Here is a 15971-nt window from a genome sequence, read left to right on the forward strand (position 1 = left end):
GTCTCCATCCACCTGTGGGTCTCAGGCAGCAAACACAGGTTACCAGACTTAGCAGCTGGTGCCTTTACCTGCTGAGCTCTCCCAGGGTGTCATTTTTGGTGTTTCCTTCTGTTCCGTCACCTGTTTTATGCTTTCCCCATCACTCAGGCCCCAGGGTTGTTCCGTGGTTTTTCTTCACTCCCATAACAGATGCCAGCCCTTGTCCTGACCCCATGTGCTCCACCTCTTCTCTAGAGAATGAAGCTTTGGTATGGCGTTTCTCTCCTACACCAGGCTCAAGAGCACTCAGGGTGCGCATGAAACAGCAGAGGCTCCCAGGCCCCTCGCCCCTCAGCTAGCACACACCGTGCAGCCCCAGCCCTAGGTTCCTGTCCCTGCTGCTGCCACAGGGGACAGCCTGATGGGCACATGCATTTCTTGGGCTTCTCATATGGAGCTCCCCCCCCACACACACACACCATGAACAGGGCCCTTCCTGTTTGGATCTTCACCTCATGGCCTCGTCATTCCTGATGAGGAAACCTGAGGGTTTTGGGTACTAGGTGTGTACCGTGATGGCATCTCACCTGGTCCTATAGGTGACCTCAGTTTTATAGCCCCCAAGACTCCCACCTTTAGAGTCCTTTTGTACTTGTTTTCTCAGCCCCTCTGATCTCCTGCATGATCTTCTGAGGCATGATGACGTTGCCCAGGTGGTAGAACTGGGTTTGGACCCATGTCTGCTTGCCCACCCCCACCCTCCAGCATTCCTTGAAAGCTAGTGATTGACAGGCACAGTGGAATTGCAGCAGAGTTTATTTCCTATCACTAGGATTCATTCTCAGCGGGTTTTCTAACATCAAGTGGGGTGGGATTGGGAGAAAGCAGGGTTAGGAACCATGAGGCACTTTTGTTCTTGATGGCTAAGTGGCTGAAGCAGAAGCTGCTGGGCAGAGTGGGGAGCCATGCTGCCCTGGAGTTCAAGCAAGGCACCTTTGCACTTGGTCAGGGCAGCCTGCCCCGCACAGGGAGGCTGCCTGTGGCCTTGGTGGAGGCCTGACTTGCATGTGGCTTCTAAAGGATATGTCTAGGGGTTGGGATTAATGGTGCAGTCCCTGTGGCCTTATCAGACAGGGTCTGTGGGTCAGGATGCTGTGGGCTTGATGCTGGTTACCGGTGACAACAGTGATCTGTTTGTGATCCTGCCATAGGACCTGTCTGTCCTTTGTGTGGCTCAGGACTTGACACTAAGATCCTTGCCCCTGACCCCACCATAGCTGACTGCTAAAACATTTGTCAGATGCCAAGTGTCCTGCTCTGTGACTTGAACGCTGCCATGCCACCCAAGCCCTGCCTTGGTAGTGGTTTCTCTGCTCATCCACAGAACAGGCGGGGAAGACTCAGGAGAGATGAGGTGGCATGAAATCAAAGGGGCTGAGAAAGCAGGTACAAAAAGACCCTAAAGATGGAGTCTGGGGATGAGGTGGGGGAGGGGGCAAGCTTGCAAGTAACCAGGTGGAGGAAGTTCAGGTGTTCCCCTTGGCTGGTCACACAGCTTTCATTGGATACCAGGGAGGGAGAGTAGGTACCACTGCATTTCACACAGTGTGACTTCTGGTGTTGGAACTTCTGGTAGTATCCTGGATACAGTTCCCAATGCCACCACAACAAAAAAGTTTACATATGTTTAAACTGGCTTGGTGGGGTCCAGAGCGAGGGTCTCAGCCTCCAGAGGCAGACTGTAGAGGGACCACCAGGGCTGTGTGGATCGAAATCTGCCACCTGACCTGCTTTTCAGGTCCTTTACCTGAGTTGAATATAGCTGGCCCGTAGCAGGTAGCAGCACCTCTCTGGCTGGCTGTGTCCCAAGAGGGTCCCCTAGATCCAGGGCATTCTGCTTCCCAGCCCAGAGTTTTATGTGTTTCTTCCTCCTAGTGTGGGATCCTGTATCTTCTGGGGCCTGAGCCTTCTGGACTCTAGGGCTGTCACTGGTGGACCGATGGGATGGAACAGCCCCCTTCCGAAACGCCCTCAGCTGCTGGAGAAGCTGGCTCTTCCCAGTACAGTCCCTGTGACACAGGAAAACCAACCTAACCCCTGCCACCTGAAGGCCAGACCTCCCAACCCGGAAAAGAGGAATATCGTATATGGTTTCAGCTCCCATTCCAAAGTAAGGGCATGCTTGCAGCAATGTCTACAGCCCCTGCAGTCTGGTTGGGAAGCATGTGAGATGACAATCCTTGCGGATTTTCCCCTTAGCAATGGTCATTGTCCTGGCTAGTTTTATGTCAACATAAGCTATAGTCACATGAAAGGAGGGAACCTCAATTAAGAAAATGCCTCCATAAAATCCAGCTGTAGGGCATTTTCTTAGTGACTGATGGGGGAGGGCCCAGCCTGTTACAGATGGTGCCATCCCTGGGCTGGTGGTCCTAGGGTCTACAAGAAATCAGTCTGAGCAAGCCAGTAAGCAGCACTCCTCCATGGCCCCTGCATGGCTCCTGAGTAAATTCCTACCCTCACTGCTTTTGATGATGAACTATTATATGAACTATGAGTGAAATAAACCTTTTCCTTCCCAAGTTGCCTTGGTCATGATGTTTCATCACAGCAACAGTAACCCTAAGACAGGCATCAAGCCTTTGCTAGAAGCAGCTGCACAATGACTCCACCCAACCGGGGAGGTAACAGAACAAATGTTCTTAGCTAGGTTAAATCCAACCGATGCAAATGTCTGGAAAGCATGGACCAGAAATGTTCTTATGGCAAGCATTCTCCACAGATGTATGGCTAATTTCCCATCTGCACAAAAGGGAACATTTCTAACATCCAAATCCTGGGCCACCAACAGCATTTCCCATGTGCACTGCCTTGGGGTCCTCTGAGGTAGGAACTACCATTTTCTCCTGTGTCTGAAGAGATGAAGCGAGAAGCTGAAGGGCCAGTTTTGAGTGTGGCCCAGATCTAGGAGCCACAGCCTTCAGAGGACCACCTGGGCCTGGTGCCTGGCAACCAGGCAGCCAGCATCTCAGAGCAGGACAAAGGAACACACGGACCTTGACTCCCTCTCCTTGAGTGAGCAAGGCCTTACCCGGGATGTGTGGGAGGAGGAAAGAGACATCTATGGGCAGGTGCAAAGGAAAAGCCAAAACTTGGTGTAGCTGCAGCTCCCTGGGGTGCTGCTGTATCACAGGCTACGGCAGGGAACCTTCCAGCACTTCCCACCCCGTCTTCCTGGGATGTCCACATTCTGTGTCTGAGCTGTTACATCATTCTGCAGCCTGGCTCGGACATTCCTGGTGCTTCAGGCAGCTATGACCCACAGTTCTCGTTCATCCTGTGGCCACAGTGGGGCCCCGATTGGACACTGCTCTTTAGTTTACCAGCTCTTTTCACACTTGGCTAACAGCCGGCCCTACACTTTCTCTTTACTTCTGCTGGGACCAGCATCAGGGGCAAGATCAAATTGGGGAGCTGCTTTCAGGGGCTGGACTAAGATGTCATGGAGTGGGAAGCTTGATGTCACTCACAAGGCCCGGGTACAGGAGGTCTGGCCACACCAGCTTCCCCAATGCCAGATTATAAAGCACAATGATACCCATTCTCACCACACCAGATGCTGGCCCACATGTCTGGGGGCCTACAGCACAGGGAGGGAGCCTCCCAAAACAGAGGAGAGACTCCAGAGTTACCTCCATTCTTCGGAGGATGGCCCCTGTACTGGGCCTGCTGTCTCCACACCTTCCTCCTCGCTGTCAGACGAGCTATATTCAGAGCTGGAAGTGGAAGAAATGGCTTCTCAGGATGCGCCCCAGCCACCCTGCCAGGCCTGCCTCTCGCCTAGGGACCTCCCTGGGAATCCAAGCAGAGTGGTAGCCCGCCAAAGCTAAGGGGCCCCTGGGCTTCCTGCCGTGTGCTCAACCCCGATGAGCTTTGCCTTTGTCCCTCCTCCCCGCCTGCAGGCAGAGTTCTAGCATCACTTTGTACCTCTCCCGGGACTGGCGCTCTTGTGGTTCTGACGGCTCCGTCTGCCGTAGGTCAATGAAGACGGTGGGAGGCTCTGTCTTCAGCCTCCTGCTCTCTGCCAAAGCACTTCTGCAATGGGAGGGTGAGGTGGCCCTTCTATGTGATTCCTGCCGCTCGCTAGGCAGGTCCCATCACTGTGTCATGGCTATGAAGGTGTGTCTTTTGTGTGCTGGTGGGTACTTGGAACCCATCTGTTCTCAAGGCCACCTCTGGGACAGGCTAGCACTACCTCACAGAACTGGGCAAGTCTGACATGCTGTGTATCAGCTAGGCTGGTGGGCAGGCCTGTCCAAGTGCTCAGGAGGCTGAGGCAGGAAGATAGAAAGTTCAAGGCCAGCCTCAGCAACTTAGCAAGACTTTATACATGTACTTTTAGAAGATTTTTGTGTATGAGTGTTTTGCCTGCACGCATGTTTATCCACTGTTTGTATGCCTGCTCCTGGAGGCCAGAGAGGGCATCAGACACCCTGGAACTGGAGTTGCAAACAGTTGTGAATCCCTACGTGGGTGCTGGGAATCAAACCTGTGTCCTCTGGAAGGTACCCCTAACCACCAAGCCATTTCTCCAGCCTTAGCAAGACTTTAAAAATAAAAAATAAATGGGAATGGGGGGGTGGTTGGGAGGGGAAGGCTGGGGGCGGGAGGAGGGAGGAGAGGGGGATCTGTAGTTGGTATGTAAAATGAATAGAATTTTTCTTAATAATAAAAAAGCCCCAAAAGATAAAAAGTAAAAAGACTTAGAATGCCACACAGTGGTAGAGCATGTGTCTAGTATGTGTGAGGCCCTGAGTTCAGTCCTCATATCATAAATAAACTGTCCACTAAGTTGGGGACCACTTAGCACAAGCTACATCATTCAAATAGATCCATAAAATTTAACAGTTTTCATCCCATTAGCCACATTTCCAGTGCTTAGTAGTCATGTGGAGCTCTGAATCTCATACTGGGAAGCACAGGCCTAGCCATGTCTGTTCCTTCCGCTAGCCAGGCAGAACCCACAACAACTGCAGGGGAAAAGTCCCCAGACTCCTAAAAACAGTGGAGGAAGCAGTGTGGGAAAGGCAGGAATGTCAGGCCTCAGGGGACCCCCATCTCCATCTCTGCTCCCCAGTTTCACTCTGTCCTAGCTTGCTTTCCTCCTTGTCACACAGGACTGGTGGCTGCCCACAGCCCTTCAACCCAAGATAAACTACAAGGTTCCAGGGAAAGGTTCCCATTGGCCTGACTGGGTTCACCGACCAAGGTCAGAGTAATCAACTTGGCCAGAGGGGCGGGGTTATGTGATAACTCTGTTGTTCCCAGGGAAGTCAGGTGGGTAGCTAAGAGAAAGTGCGTATAATGTTAGGGAATGAGACAGCTTTGGGGCTCAGTACACAGCTCTGTCATTAATGGCCTGGAGAAGCATAGCAATCTGAACCTCAGTTTCCCCATCAGTAAAAATAGAGGTAATGGAGCATTTGCCTAATTAGATTCCCTATTCAAAGAGAAAGTACATGCCAAGTGTCCCACTAATAGACCCAGTTAACACTGCCTAGAGGCAGGTTGGTTCTAAAGAAATGGCCGTGGGTGTGGCTGGTGGGGAGTCCCACCTGCTTCTGGCTTCCTGTTCTTCTGTGTCTTGGGGCTTGTCAACAGGTACCTTCCAGGTACGGTTGCAGACTCTGGACTGAGTGGCACACAGGAGGGCCAGCTGCTCCAGGAGTGTGTCCTGGGATAGTCCAGTGGTATGCCCTGCGGATTGCCAGGAGAGGGAGTTGCTTAGCTTGGGGTCTGCCTCTCAGTGGCTAATCTTCAGGCTCTGATGTGCCTCACTCCAGATCTTTCTGACACTTCTAGCTCCACTTGGCAAAGTCAGGGGGTAGTCATGTCTTCAACAGAGGCTGCTACACTGCATTGTGACATAGGGTCACAGGTGACCACAGTGAACAGATGTTTGTACCTTTCAAAAAGTAGCAAACAGGTTTATATAGGGGTGTGTGTGTGTGTGTGTGTGTGTGTGTGTGTGTGTGTGTGTGTGTCTCAGGGATGGGGGCACTAGGGATCGAACCTAGGGACTTGTGCAGTCTATTGGTGAGCTACATCCCCAGCCCCCCATTCATCTTTTTACACACTACATCTTTCTTTTTTTTTTTTTTTTTTTTTTTTTTTTGGTTTTTCGAGACAGGGTTTCTCTGTGTAGCTTTGCGCCTTTTCCTGGAACTCACTTGGTAGCCCAGGCTGGCCTCGAACTCACAGAGATCCGCCTGGCTCTGCCTCCTGAGTGCTGGGATTAAAGGCGTGCACCACCGCCCGGCACACTACATCTTTCTATGGATAGACTTTGTTCATTGAGCTGAGTGCACTCTCTGCTTTAGCTAGAACCCTATTGAATATAGGCTGTTCCCAAGTTTTTGGAGGTTTTTTTGTTTGTTTGTTTGATTTTTTTGAGACAGGGTTTCTCTGTGTAGCCCTGGCTGTCCTGGAACTCACTCTGTAGACCAGGCTGGCCTCGAACTCACAGAGATCCACTTGCCTCTGCCTCCCCAGTGCTGGGATTAGACCTGTGCCACCACTGCCCGGCAAGTTTTCAGAGTTTTAAAGAGCACAGCAGTGAACATCCTGGCATATGTGTTTATACAAGAGATTTTCCAAATGGAATAGCTTGTCTGGTGGAAGTGGCGATCTCACCACTTGGGAGGTAGAAGCAAGATCAGTTCAAGGCCAGTTTCAGCTACATAATGAGTTTGAGCCAGCTTGGACTACATGTCTCAACAAAATAAACCCGAACAAAAAGGAATAGCTTGATCAAAGAGCCATTAGCATTACAATAGAGACCAGAGAAGGTGCTCATTATACAAGCCTGCCAACCTTGTGGACCCACTCCACCACACCCTGAAGCCCTGCTGAAGCAGGACATGCTGTCACATGCTTATTAGTGGCAGCACTTTGAAGTCTGAAGCAGGAGAATTGCCAAAAGTTCCAGGCCAGTCTGGGCTACTTATAAGACCTTGTCTCAAAACAAAAGCCATGGTGATGCACACCTTTAATATCAGCACTCAGGAGGCAGAGACAGGCAGATCTCTGCAAGTTCAACATATCTGGCCAACATATCAAGTTCCAAGTTCCAGGTCAGCCAAGGCTGAACAGTGAAACCCCATCTCAAAAACAAAACAGAGGTAGGGCTGGGAAGAGATGGCTCAGTGATTAAGAGAACTTGCTGCTCTTGTAGAGGATCTAGGTTCAATTCCCAGCACTCACAGTGGCTCACAACTGTATCTAACTCCAGTTCCAGGAGACCTGCTGCCCTGTCCTGGTGCATGCATGGATGTGCATGTGGTGCATATATGTAACTACAGGCAAAACAATTATATAGATGAAAAATAAAAATAAACTTAAAAAAAAACAACTTCTTGCTTCAAACATCCCAGTGGCTGTCAGTCTAGTGGAGTCTTTGGTCTGGAACTGGTCACTGACACCTAGGCCATCCTTGCTCCTCAGCTCAGACGTGCGTCCATCTGCTCTTAGGGCCTGCATGGGTGGGGAGAATGTGGGGAGTTTTGCCTTTTACAGAGCTGCTCATAAGCCAGGTAGTGGTGACACATGCCTTTAACCCCAGCACTTGAGAGCAGAAGCAAGTGATCTCTGAGTTTGAGGCCAGCCCAGTCTACAAAGAGTTCCAGGACAGCCAAGGCTACACAGAGAAACCCTGTCTCAAAAAAATCAAGATAAACAAACAGAGCTGTTTGTAGCAAGGCTGTGAGCACTTTGAGAGTATATCCTCAGCCTTCACTTTCAAATAGGATGAGGGATGTATGAGTGTTAAAGCTGCCTGAAAGGGAGCAAGAGACAGGTTCTGCTTTCCCCCAGAAGAGGAGAAGGAAAAGGAAGGAAACTGGAGGAAGAAAAAGGGTGGACCACAGGGCAAGTCCAGTTGAAGGCCTGAACATCCTGGCTGAGCAGGCAGCCATATGTATGATGAATGAATGAAGTCTTTTGTAAGACTGGGCAATGAGTGTGCCGAGGACAGTAAGGGCACAAGAGCTCTGCCCATCCCATACCCCTTGCCACTGAGAGACTTGGAAGGGAATCTTTATGGGGATTCACTTGGACTTCAGTGTTGAAGGTCAGACCTTGGTTTTGGTAGCGTTCAGCTAACCACCATGCAGTTCTGGGAGCACTGTCACCCTGGCTGTCTTGTTGTCCTGGCAGGCTCTGAAGGATGTAATCCAAATCCCAGTCTTCGAGTTGCTGAAATGATAAAACTGGTCATTACGAGGCTGCAGGAAGGTCCTGCAGTAGGAGCCACACCCCCCCCACCCCCCACCCCCCCACCCCCGGCCCCCCGCTTTCACAGCAGCTGCAGCCAGCAGAGGGTATCATGAGTCATCATCCGCTGTAATAAGGCAGGCAAAAATAGGAAACAGCTTAGCTTGGGACACTCCCATTTGGTTTTGGGTTGTCCACACCCCCATTGTAATAATTCAATTGGTAGTATAGTTCCTTCACCTGCATGTACTAGACAGACACACACTTCTTCAAACACTGCACCTAGCAACCTACAAACTCCCCTGACACCCCACTACCTGCATTAAGCTACATGTATTCCCATCTCTCTAGACTATGGTATAAATCTTCCCCTCTTAACTCTATAACAACCAAATTTACACAGTTTCCATTCAAGTGTATTTCCCAGTGTATCTAGGTATGAAGAAGAGTAGGGGTTATCTTGCCTGAACTGGTTTTGGGTGTTTAGGCAGTAAGGAAGAACTGTGTCTCTACTAATCTTTTAGGAAAAACTCCCTATTTACTGCAGTCTTGTACCTATGCATAACTAGACATTCAGATGATTACAATCTGATGCATTATGAGAAAGGAACATGTGCAGTAGGAAAAATGAATATACGATCTAAATAGAGAAGCATCCTAATTATGCCCTCTTAGTAGCCAGCCCCTTTCCTTTAGACCCCATAAAATGAAGCCCCATTAATCCCGACAGTATATAGCTCTTTAATCTGTTGTCACGTAGCTCCAACAAAGTTGTCATGCTTCTTTTGCACATCTGTATGAAACTTGTTTTCAATTCTTTGCATAAGAGGCCAAGAACCTGGAAGTACCCAGTCCAGACTCCAAACACTGTAAGAGAGTGGTGTTGGAGTTTGGGTGCATCTAGCATATGAATGCACTGTCTGTTGTAAATGATTACGCACTAAGCCCTTCCTTTAAGGTGAGCCCTGCATTCTTTTCCCTGCATTCTCCCCCACACTCCCACCAAATAAACACACAGGGTCTCTTTGTGTAGCCTTGGATGTCCTGTCTACTTATTCTGTAGACCAGGCTGGCCTCTGCCTCCTGACTGCTGGAATTAAAGGCATGCGCCACCACCACCCAGCTAGACCTGCATCTCTTGACACCTCCTTCCTTAAGCTTTTTTTGGGTCAATACTTTTGGGCACAAAGATGACTAACCTGGAGGAAACCCAATTTTTTTCAAACAAGATCTCATTATGGCTGGCCTTGAACTCTATGCAGCCAAGGATGATCTTGGATGTCTGATCCTCCTACTTTCACCTCCCAAGCTCTAGGATTACAGGCCTATATCATCACACGCATTTGATGCATAAAAGACAAGCACTCTACCAGCCAATACACATTCTGGCCTTCTCCTCTGTCTGAACTGTCTAGGTTCATACCAATGTAAGATGTTTAAAAAGCTTTGCGACTTTAAGAACCTGGTGGTTCTAGCAGGAACTGGAGAGCTAGGTGGAAGGAGGAAGCCAGGAACCTACAATGGATGCTTGAATGAAACCTTTCAAATTTCTGCAGCCATATAGGTGTGGAAGAATTAAAGATGTGAGGGTGGACAGGATGAAATGGCTGGCTTCTATAAAGAGCAATGAAGAATTCTGTGCATGTCTATGGGCATGTCACATTCTGTAAGTTGTTAAAGAAAGTGATGCAGGGGTGCTTGGCCTTCCCATGCTAGGCTGGAGCATCTTTCAATATGTCCACCTCCACCTGGAAGGAACTGAGCTTACATAGCTAACCAGGGTATTCTTCATAGCAAACTGGGCAAGTATGACAGGTTTCTTTCCTGTCCACTGGGCAAGGTGGCCTCACAGATCACACTTGTGCTGTCCCAAGGCTGCCCACCCACCACAGGGGGAAACAGACTTACCACCAAGAGACAGGGAGTCACTGCTGTGCTTTACAGATCCACTCTCCTAGTAGTCTTCAGACTCCTTTCTCTTCTGCAGTAGCTCACAGATTCACCTCTCCCAATCCCAGCCTGTCTCCCTGCTAATGTATTTAGTCTGACTTGGACAGCTGCTCCTAGTGTGTAGGGTCTGCCCACAGGGAGGACTTCACTTCAGCAGCACCTGCTTCTGTCTTATGCATGACTGTATATTCAGCATTCATGCTTGGGGTCATCTGTGTTCTCTCTAAAGAAGGTTCAAGTTGGCTTCTCTTCCTACTGTCACCAAGTCTCACTGAGGGTGAGCTCCATGCCAGCGTCCCCACATACTGTGACAGGAGCAGCTTCTTGCTGGCCAGTGGACCTGGGATTTGGGCCTAAGGTCCTAGAGGAGAAGCTGGTTCCAGCCTCAATAGTATGGCAGGACTGTGGCCATGCTGCAGGAGACAGGCCAGAGGGCAGGCTGGGCAGTAGAGACACCTACCTGGAGTGAAAGCACTGGACATCCTTCCCGAGGCTGCTCCGATGAGGCTTCTGGCCGGGGTCCTGACTCAGCAGCCTGGCCTTGGTCTCCACAGGCTGGGTTCTGGGCAGCCTGGGTCACTTTCTGAAGGATATCCTTCTTTATCATCCTCCTCCTCTCCCTGCGGAGGGCTTGGAGCTTTGTAGAGTTTCTAAAGTCAGTATCTGTGGGCTCTATCTTCAGCTTTCCTTCCAAAGGAAAGGTGGCCTCTTCTCCCTGGGAAGTCCATGGGGGACTCTGGGGTCCTTTGGGGTAAGACGGGCCTCTAAGGTTGCCTTCCAGCCAGGGTGAGTCCTCCTCAGCCTCCACAAGAATAGGGCTGATTTTGACACAGCTCTGGTGAGACCAGCCAGGGCCTTCTCTTCCCTGAGGGGCCAAGTCCTCCTGTCTTACCTTCTGTCCACTTCTGGGTTCTATGGCTAGTCTCCCAGGACTCAGAAGTGGCTAGAGAAAAAAGGCATCCTCTGTGAGAACCTGCAAAGACATACTTGAGACACACACACACACACACACACACACACACACACACACACATACACACACACTATGCACGATTAAGTGGAGGTCAGAGGGTGGCTGAGAGTCACTTTCCTTCTACTATGTGGGTCCCAGGTACGGAACTCAAGAGGATCAGGCTGAGCAGCATGTGTTTTTTCCCATCGAGGAATCTCATGGGCCCCATTTTGACCCTTTTTAGTTCAACAACTTGTCTGTCATATAGACATCACCACTATTTCCAAAGTGATTCCACTCCCTATTGCCCCTCTCCCAGAGGATATGGTAGTCCTTACAGAAAAGGAGAAAACATCTCATGAAAATCATGTTGCCTAAACTGACTAGAGTCCTAGAACCTTTCAGGTTCTCCTGGGGAGGATGAGGGGTATTATTTTACACTTGCTCCTATGAGGGCTGGGCTTCACACAGTGTGGTGATGGAGATGGATCAGGTGGTCTCCTTCAGTCTTTGCATACCCAGTTTGCCACAGTGATGCTAGAAAGAACTGAACAGAGGGAGGTTACCCAGGGCTGAGTGGCTTCTGGATCCTAGCCTGGCCTTTAGAGACTGGTATTGACCTCTGTAGTAACTTCATTGGAAAGTATGTTTAGCACAGCACATCAAGAAGAGTTAACAGGTCTGACAGGTTGGGGTGGCCAAGGATAAAAGCTGCACATGGGATCTTTTAGTAATTCATTCTCATCATCAAGTCACTGATACGTTTTGGAGTTTGGGTTTATTTATAATTTTATATGTACATATGTGTACGTGTTTATGTGCACCGTGTGTGCAGGTCCACAGAGGCCAAAAGCGGGGCATTGGATCTGCTGGAACCAAAGTTACATGTGGTTGTGAGCTACCATGTAGGTGCTGGAAACTAAACCTGGGTCTTCTGCAAGAGTGGCCAGCTCTCTTAATTACTGAGCCATCCTTTCCAGCCCCTCCCTGCCTCAAACTTTTGATGCTCCTGCCTCAGCTTCCAAGTAGCTCAGATTGCATGCTTATACCATCAGGTCTGGAGGAATCATTGGGTTTAGATAGAGGTATTGGTCTCCCCCAGGGACCTGAGAGACAGAGATGGGTACAGGTAGTTCCTGTGACTGGGAAGCCCAAGCCTGTGCTGTTTCCCAATCCTCCCCTCCCCTGCTACTAGGCAGCCAGCACTGGGCACCACTGTGATGGCATTTACGGAACACTTTCCTTCCGCTTCCTGCTGGAGCCCTTAGTCGCTGAATATTCAGCAAGCTTGAGTGGCTATGAATTAGCTAGTTTAAGGAGACAGTTGAGAAGGCAGTTGTAACAATGGCCAGGCAGTACGGAGTGTCTTGGAAGAAAACAAGAGAGGTAGCAGGTGGCAAAAATCAGAGAGAAAATCATTTGTGCTTACAGTGTTGGGGGGTGCCATGCTTATGTGCTGAATACCCCAACACTAGGCTGTCCTTGAGGGAGGAAGAGGCAAAACCAGTGGTTTTAAGCATTTAGATCTTTGCTGTCTGTGGAATCCTTTTGAGACTTGCAATCACCACCCCTACCCAGCTCCAGGGTACTTAGCTTAGTAGGTCCCCAAAGCCTGTGTCCCACAGACCTCAGGTGAAGAACTCCTCCCTACAGTAATCCAGGTCCCAGATTCAATACCAAAAGGGTCTTCAGCCAGCTCCTCAGCCAGGTCTGGAATCAGGACAGGCTGGTTTCGCTGAAAGATGAAGGGTTCTTCTTCCTCACAGTCAGACTGCAGAGACCAGGGCGGTTGAGAGGAAAAGGCAGCCATGCTTTGCCCAGCCTCCCCAGGCCCATCTGGGGAGATCAGTTCTCTACAAAGGGTCAAGCCCTGTGCTGCTTCCTGCAGCACACTCAAACGAGGCTCAGCAGCACCACCTCCTGTTGGTGGGATGGGAGCTTCCCTGTGCACAGGCTGTGCTCAAGATCTTGCACACAGTAGGCACTGCATTAATGCTGGCACTGAATAACGGTAGTGAAGGGGCAGCTAACAGTGGAGGTCAGCGCACTTTCACACTGACTTATCACTAACACGGGAGCTTTGGTTGGCTGTCTCTAATGGAGAGAGGCTGACACTGGCCTGCCACCTCACAGGGACTTCTTCACAAAGCGATGACAGCGCTGGGCACTGAGGTACTGTCATCATCTACTTCTGCTGCTGCACCAAGCACTGGGTGATGCCCGAGTCTCAGCTCTGTTCATCTTTGCAAATGCCCAGGTAGGGCACAATTAGCTGTCTTGCTTCTAAAACCCTTGTTCTTCACTCTAAATGTCCTATGCCAACCTGTGTGCCGAGTCTCTGACCAGTGGATAACCAGGTGTCCCTTTCACCTGTGCAAGTGGCCACGGGGACTATCAGTGTTCCTCAGGTGGCAGAATCCCTCCAGGACCATATCATGGTGTCCTGGCAAGGTTACTACTCTCAGAGGTTGGCACTGGTCCCAACCTGACCCAACCGAGTTGAGAGCAGCATAACAGCAAGTTGGAGAGACCTGGGGGTCAGGACCACTGCAGGGGAGGACACAGAACACCAATACCTATACTCAAGAGTTCTGGCAAACCCAGACGGAAGCCTGAAGGAAGTAGGTACCCAAGAGTAATCCCAGGGACTGGTGAGTGAAAACCAAGCCTATAGATCAGAGTGGGGTCTATAGAGAGGAGTGCCCAAAGCTGTCCTTGCCCAGGCTGGACAGTTGACATCCAGGAAGAAGAGCTTGCTCACCGGGGAGGAGTCTGAATCCAGGGATGGCAGCTGGTCTTTGGCAGCCTTAAGGATGGCATCCCAGGGAGAAACTGGCAAGGACACCACGTCTTTGTCTTTGGATGTCATGGGGGCCCAAGCTCAAAGGATCCTTTCTTTGTATATCATCATCAGAGGAGCCCTGTGGAGCACACAGGGTGAGGTGGCAGTGTCTAGGTGTCCAAGGACAAACTAGCATGGGTAGCCTTTCCAAAGCCTTGATTATCTGAAGATGAAAACACATCTGTAGCTTTCCATTTTCCACCAATTTCCTTCTGGTTCTGCAAGTTTGTATTACTGGGTAACAGGACTATGTGTGTGGATGTGTGCAGTGATGAGTGCACAAGAGCATGGCATCTGTATATATGTATGTGATGTGCTTAATGATGTGTATATGAAAAGAGGTACATATACTGATAAGTGATATATGTCTAAATATACATGACATATATATATAGTGACTATATATATTTGTGGTGGTTTGAAAGAAAATGGTCCCCATAGGGAGTGGCACTATTAGGAGGTATGGCTTTGTCAGAGTAGGTGTGGCCTTGTTGGAGGAAGTGTGTAGGCTCTGAGGTCTCCAATGCTCAAACTACACTCAGTGACACAGTTCACTTCCTGTTGCCTGTGGATCTCTCAGATGTAGAACTCTCAGCTCCTTCTCTAGCACCATGTCCCACCATGATGACAATGGGTTAAACCTCTGAAACTGTAAGCCAGCCCAATTAAATGTTTTCCTTTATAAGAGTTGCCATAATCATGGTTATCTCTTCACAGCAACAGAAACCCTAACTAAGACATATTATTATTATCTCCATTTTATAGGCATAGAGAGGTTGATAAATACCAAAGAGAGGTTGAATCAAAGTTAAGGTCTGGGAATGCACCTCTTTGGTAGAGCATTTGACTGGCATATATAATGGACAGGACATGAATCCAATCCCCAGCAATGAGAAAAGGGATTTAGGGGCTGAAGAGATGGCCCAACAGTTAAGAGTGTCCTCTACTACCCTTGTAGAGGACTGGAATTCGGTGCCCAAATGTCTCTGGTGTCCACTGGTACCTGCACCAAAGTACATACATACCTACCTTCACACATATACATAAAATTAAAATTATATGTCAGGGCCAGGCGGTGGTGGCGCACGCCTTTAATCCCAGCACTCTGGAGGCAGAGGCAGGCGGATCTCTGTGAGTTCGAGGCCAGCCTGGGCTACAGACGGAGTTCCAGGAAAAGGCGCAAAGCTACACGGAGAAACCCTGTCTCGAAAAACCAAAAAAAAAAAAAAAAAAATATTATATGTCAGGAGTTTAAGATCCATTATCCAGAAGAATTTGTTAGTTATCATTCAAATGATTCGCTGGCTCAGCCCCGCCCCCTTTGTATCTTACCCTAAAAATATTTGCTCGGCCCTCGGTGGACAAAGGGACTTTAGGATTGTGGGGTGAAGGCCAAGCGGACCAGGCAGATCAACTAGCGGTGCCGAACCAGGGCAGCAGCAGGGAGGTGAGTCGGGGCTGTAAGCAAGGACAGGTGTTTGGCGATCCTGAATTGAGAGCGGCAGGTGGGGCCGCTTTTGGTATACCCACCAGCCGGATGTTTCCTAACAGGGACTCTGAGGTACAGAATCACGGAGGTGAAGAGTGCCACCCAAGACTGATCATCCTTTAGGTGCGCAAAGCGTTGGGGTAAGAGGAAGGCTTGACCACAGAGGAAAGAGCATAGGCTGGATCAGAGGACCAAGGAGCTCACGGTTTCTCCCCGAAGCCGGTTGGCCCCGCCTCGCTCCGCCCCGCGCCAGGCGTCGTTGTCAAGGGGACTGGAAGGCAGCGGGACAAACCTGCTGGTGCTAAAACAGGAGGAGGATCGCCCTCCCTGCCACCCGCAGCGGGATCAACCCCTCGTCTCGTGGGTTTTCGCGGCCTCCCACTCGCTTCGGGCCGCTCCGCTTGTCCACTTGCCCTGGCTCCGGGCTGAACAAGGCCACGGACCGCGGCCGGGCGGCCCGCCCCCGGCAGAGCCAGTCGCGCCTCTTC

The 15971-nt window shown here is 50.1% G+C and overlaps 1 protein-coding gene across 1 annotated transcript; it reads right to left on the reverse strand.

The window, feature by feature from the left end:
- Window positions 1–1651: 1651 nt before the first annotated feature.
- On the reverse strand, window positions 1652–15875 carry Dnaaf8 (dynein axonemal assembly factor 8). Its single transcript, XM_059270077.1, has 9 exons — window positions 15776–15875; window positions 13914–14073; window positions 12780–12923; window positions 10661–11143; window positions 8115–8232; window positions 5595–5736; window positions 3967–4074; window positions 3672–3755; window positions 1652–2048 (listed from the first exon to the last, which is right to left on the reverse strand). The coding sequence occupies exons 2-9, from the start codon at window positions 14019–14021 to the stop codon at window positions 1667–1669; spliced, it is 1569 nt and encodes a 522-aa protein (XP_059126060.1). The 5' UTR covers window positions 14022–14073; window positions 15776–15875; the 3' UTR covers window positions 1652–1666.
- Between the last annotated feature and the right edge of the window lie 96 nt (window positions 15876–15971).

The sequence above is a fragment of the Peromyscus eremicus genome, chromosome 8a (assembly GCF_949786415.1).
Source record: "Peromyscus eremicus chromosome 8a, PerEre_H2_v1, whole genome shotgun sequence".
In the NCBI taxonomy this organism is placed as follows: domain Eukaryota; kingdom Metazoa; phylum Chordata; class Mammalia; order Rodentia; family Cricetidae; genus Peromyscus; species Peromyscus eremicus.

Excerpts from the sequence above, each read along its gene's own strand:
- Dnaaf8 (XM_059270077.1), bottom strand. The coding sequence starts at position 14,021 with ATGACATCCAAAGACAAAGACGTGGTGTCCTTGCCAGTTTCTCCCTGG. Across the intron at positions 11,144-12,779 it reads GGAGGAGTTCTTCACCTGAG|CCACTTCTGAGTCCTGGGAG; the intron begins GTCTGTGGGACA and ends TTTTTTCTCTAG. Across the intron at positions 5,737-8,114 it reads TGAACGCTACCAAAACCAAG|GGCATACCACTGGACTATCC; the intron begins GTCTGACCTTCA and ends GGCAATCCGCAG.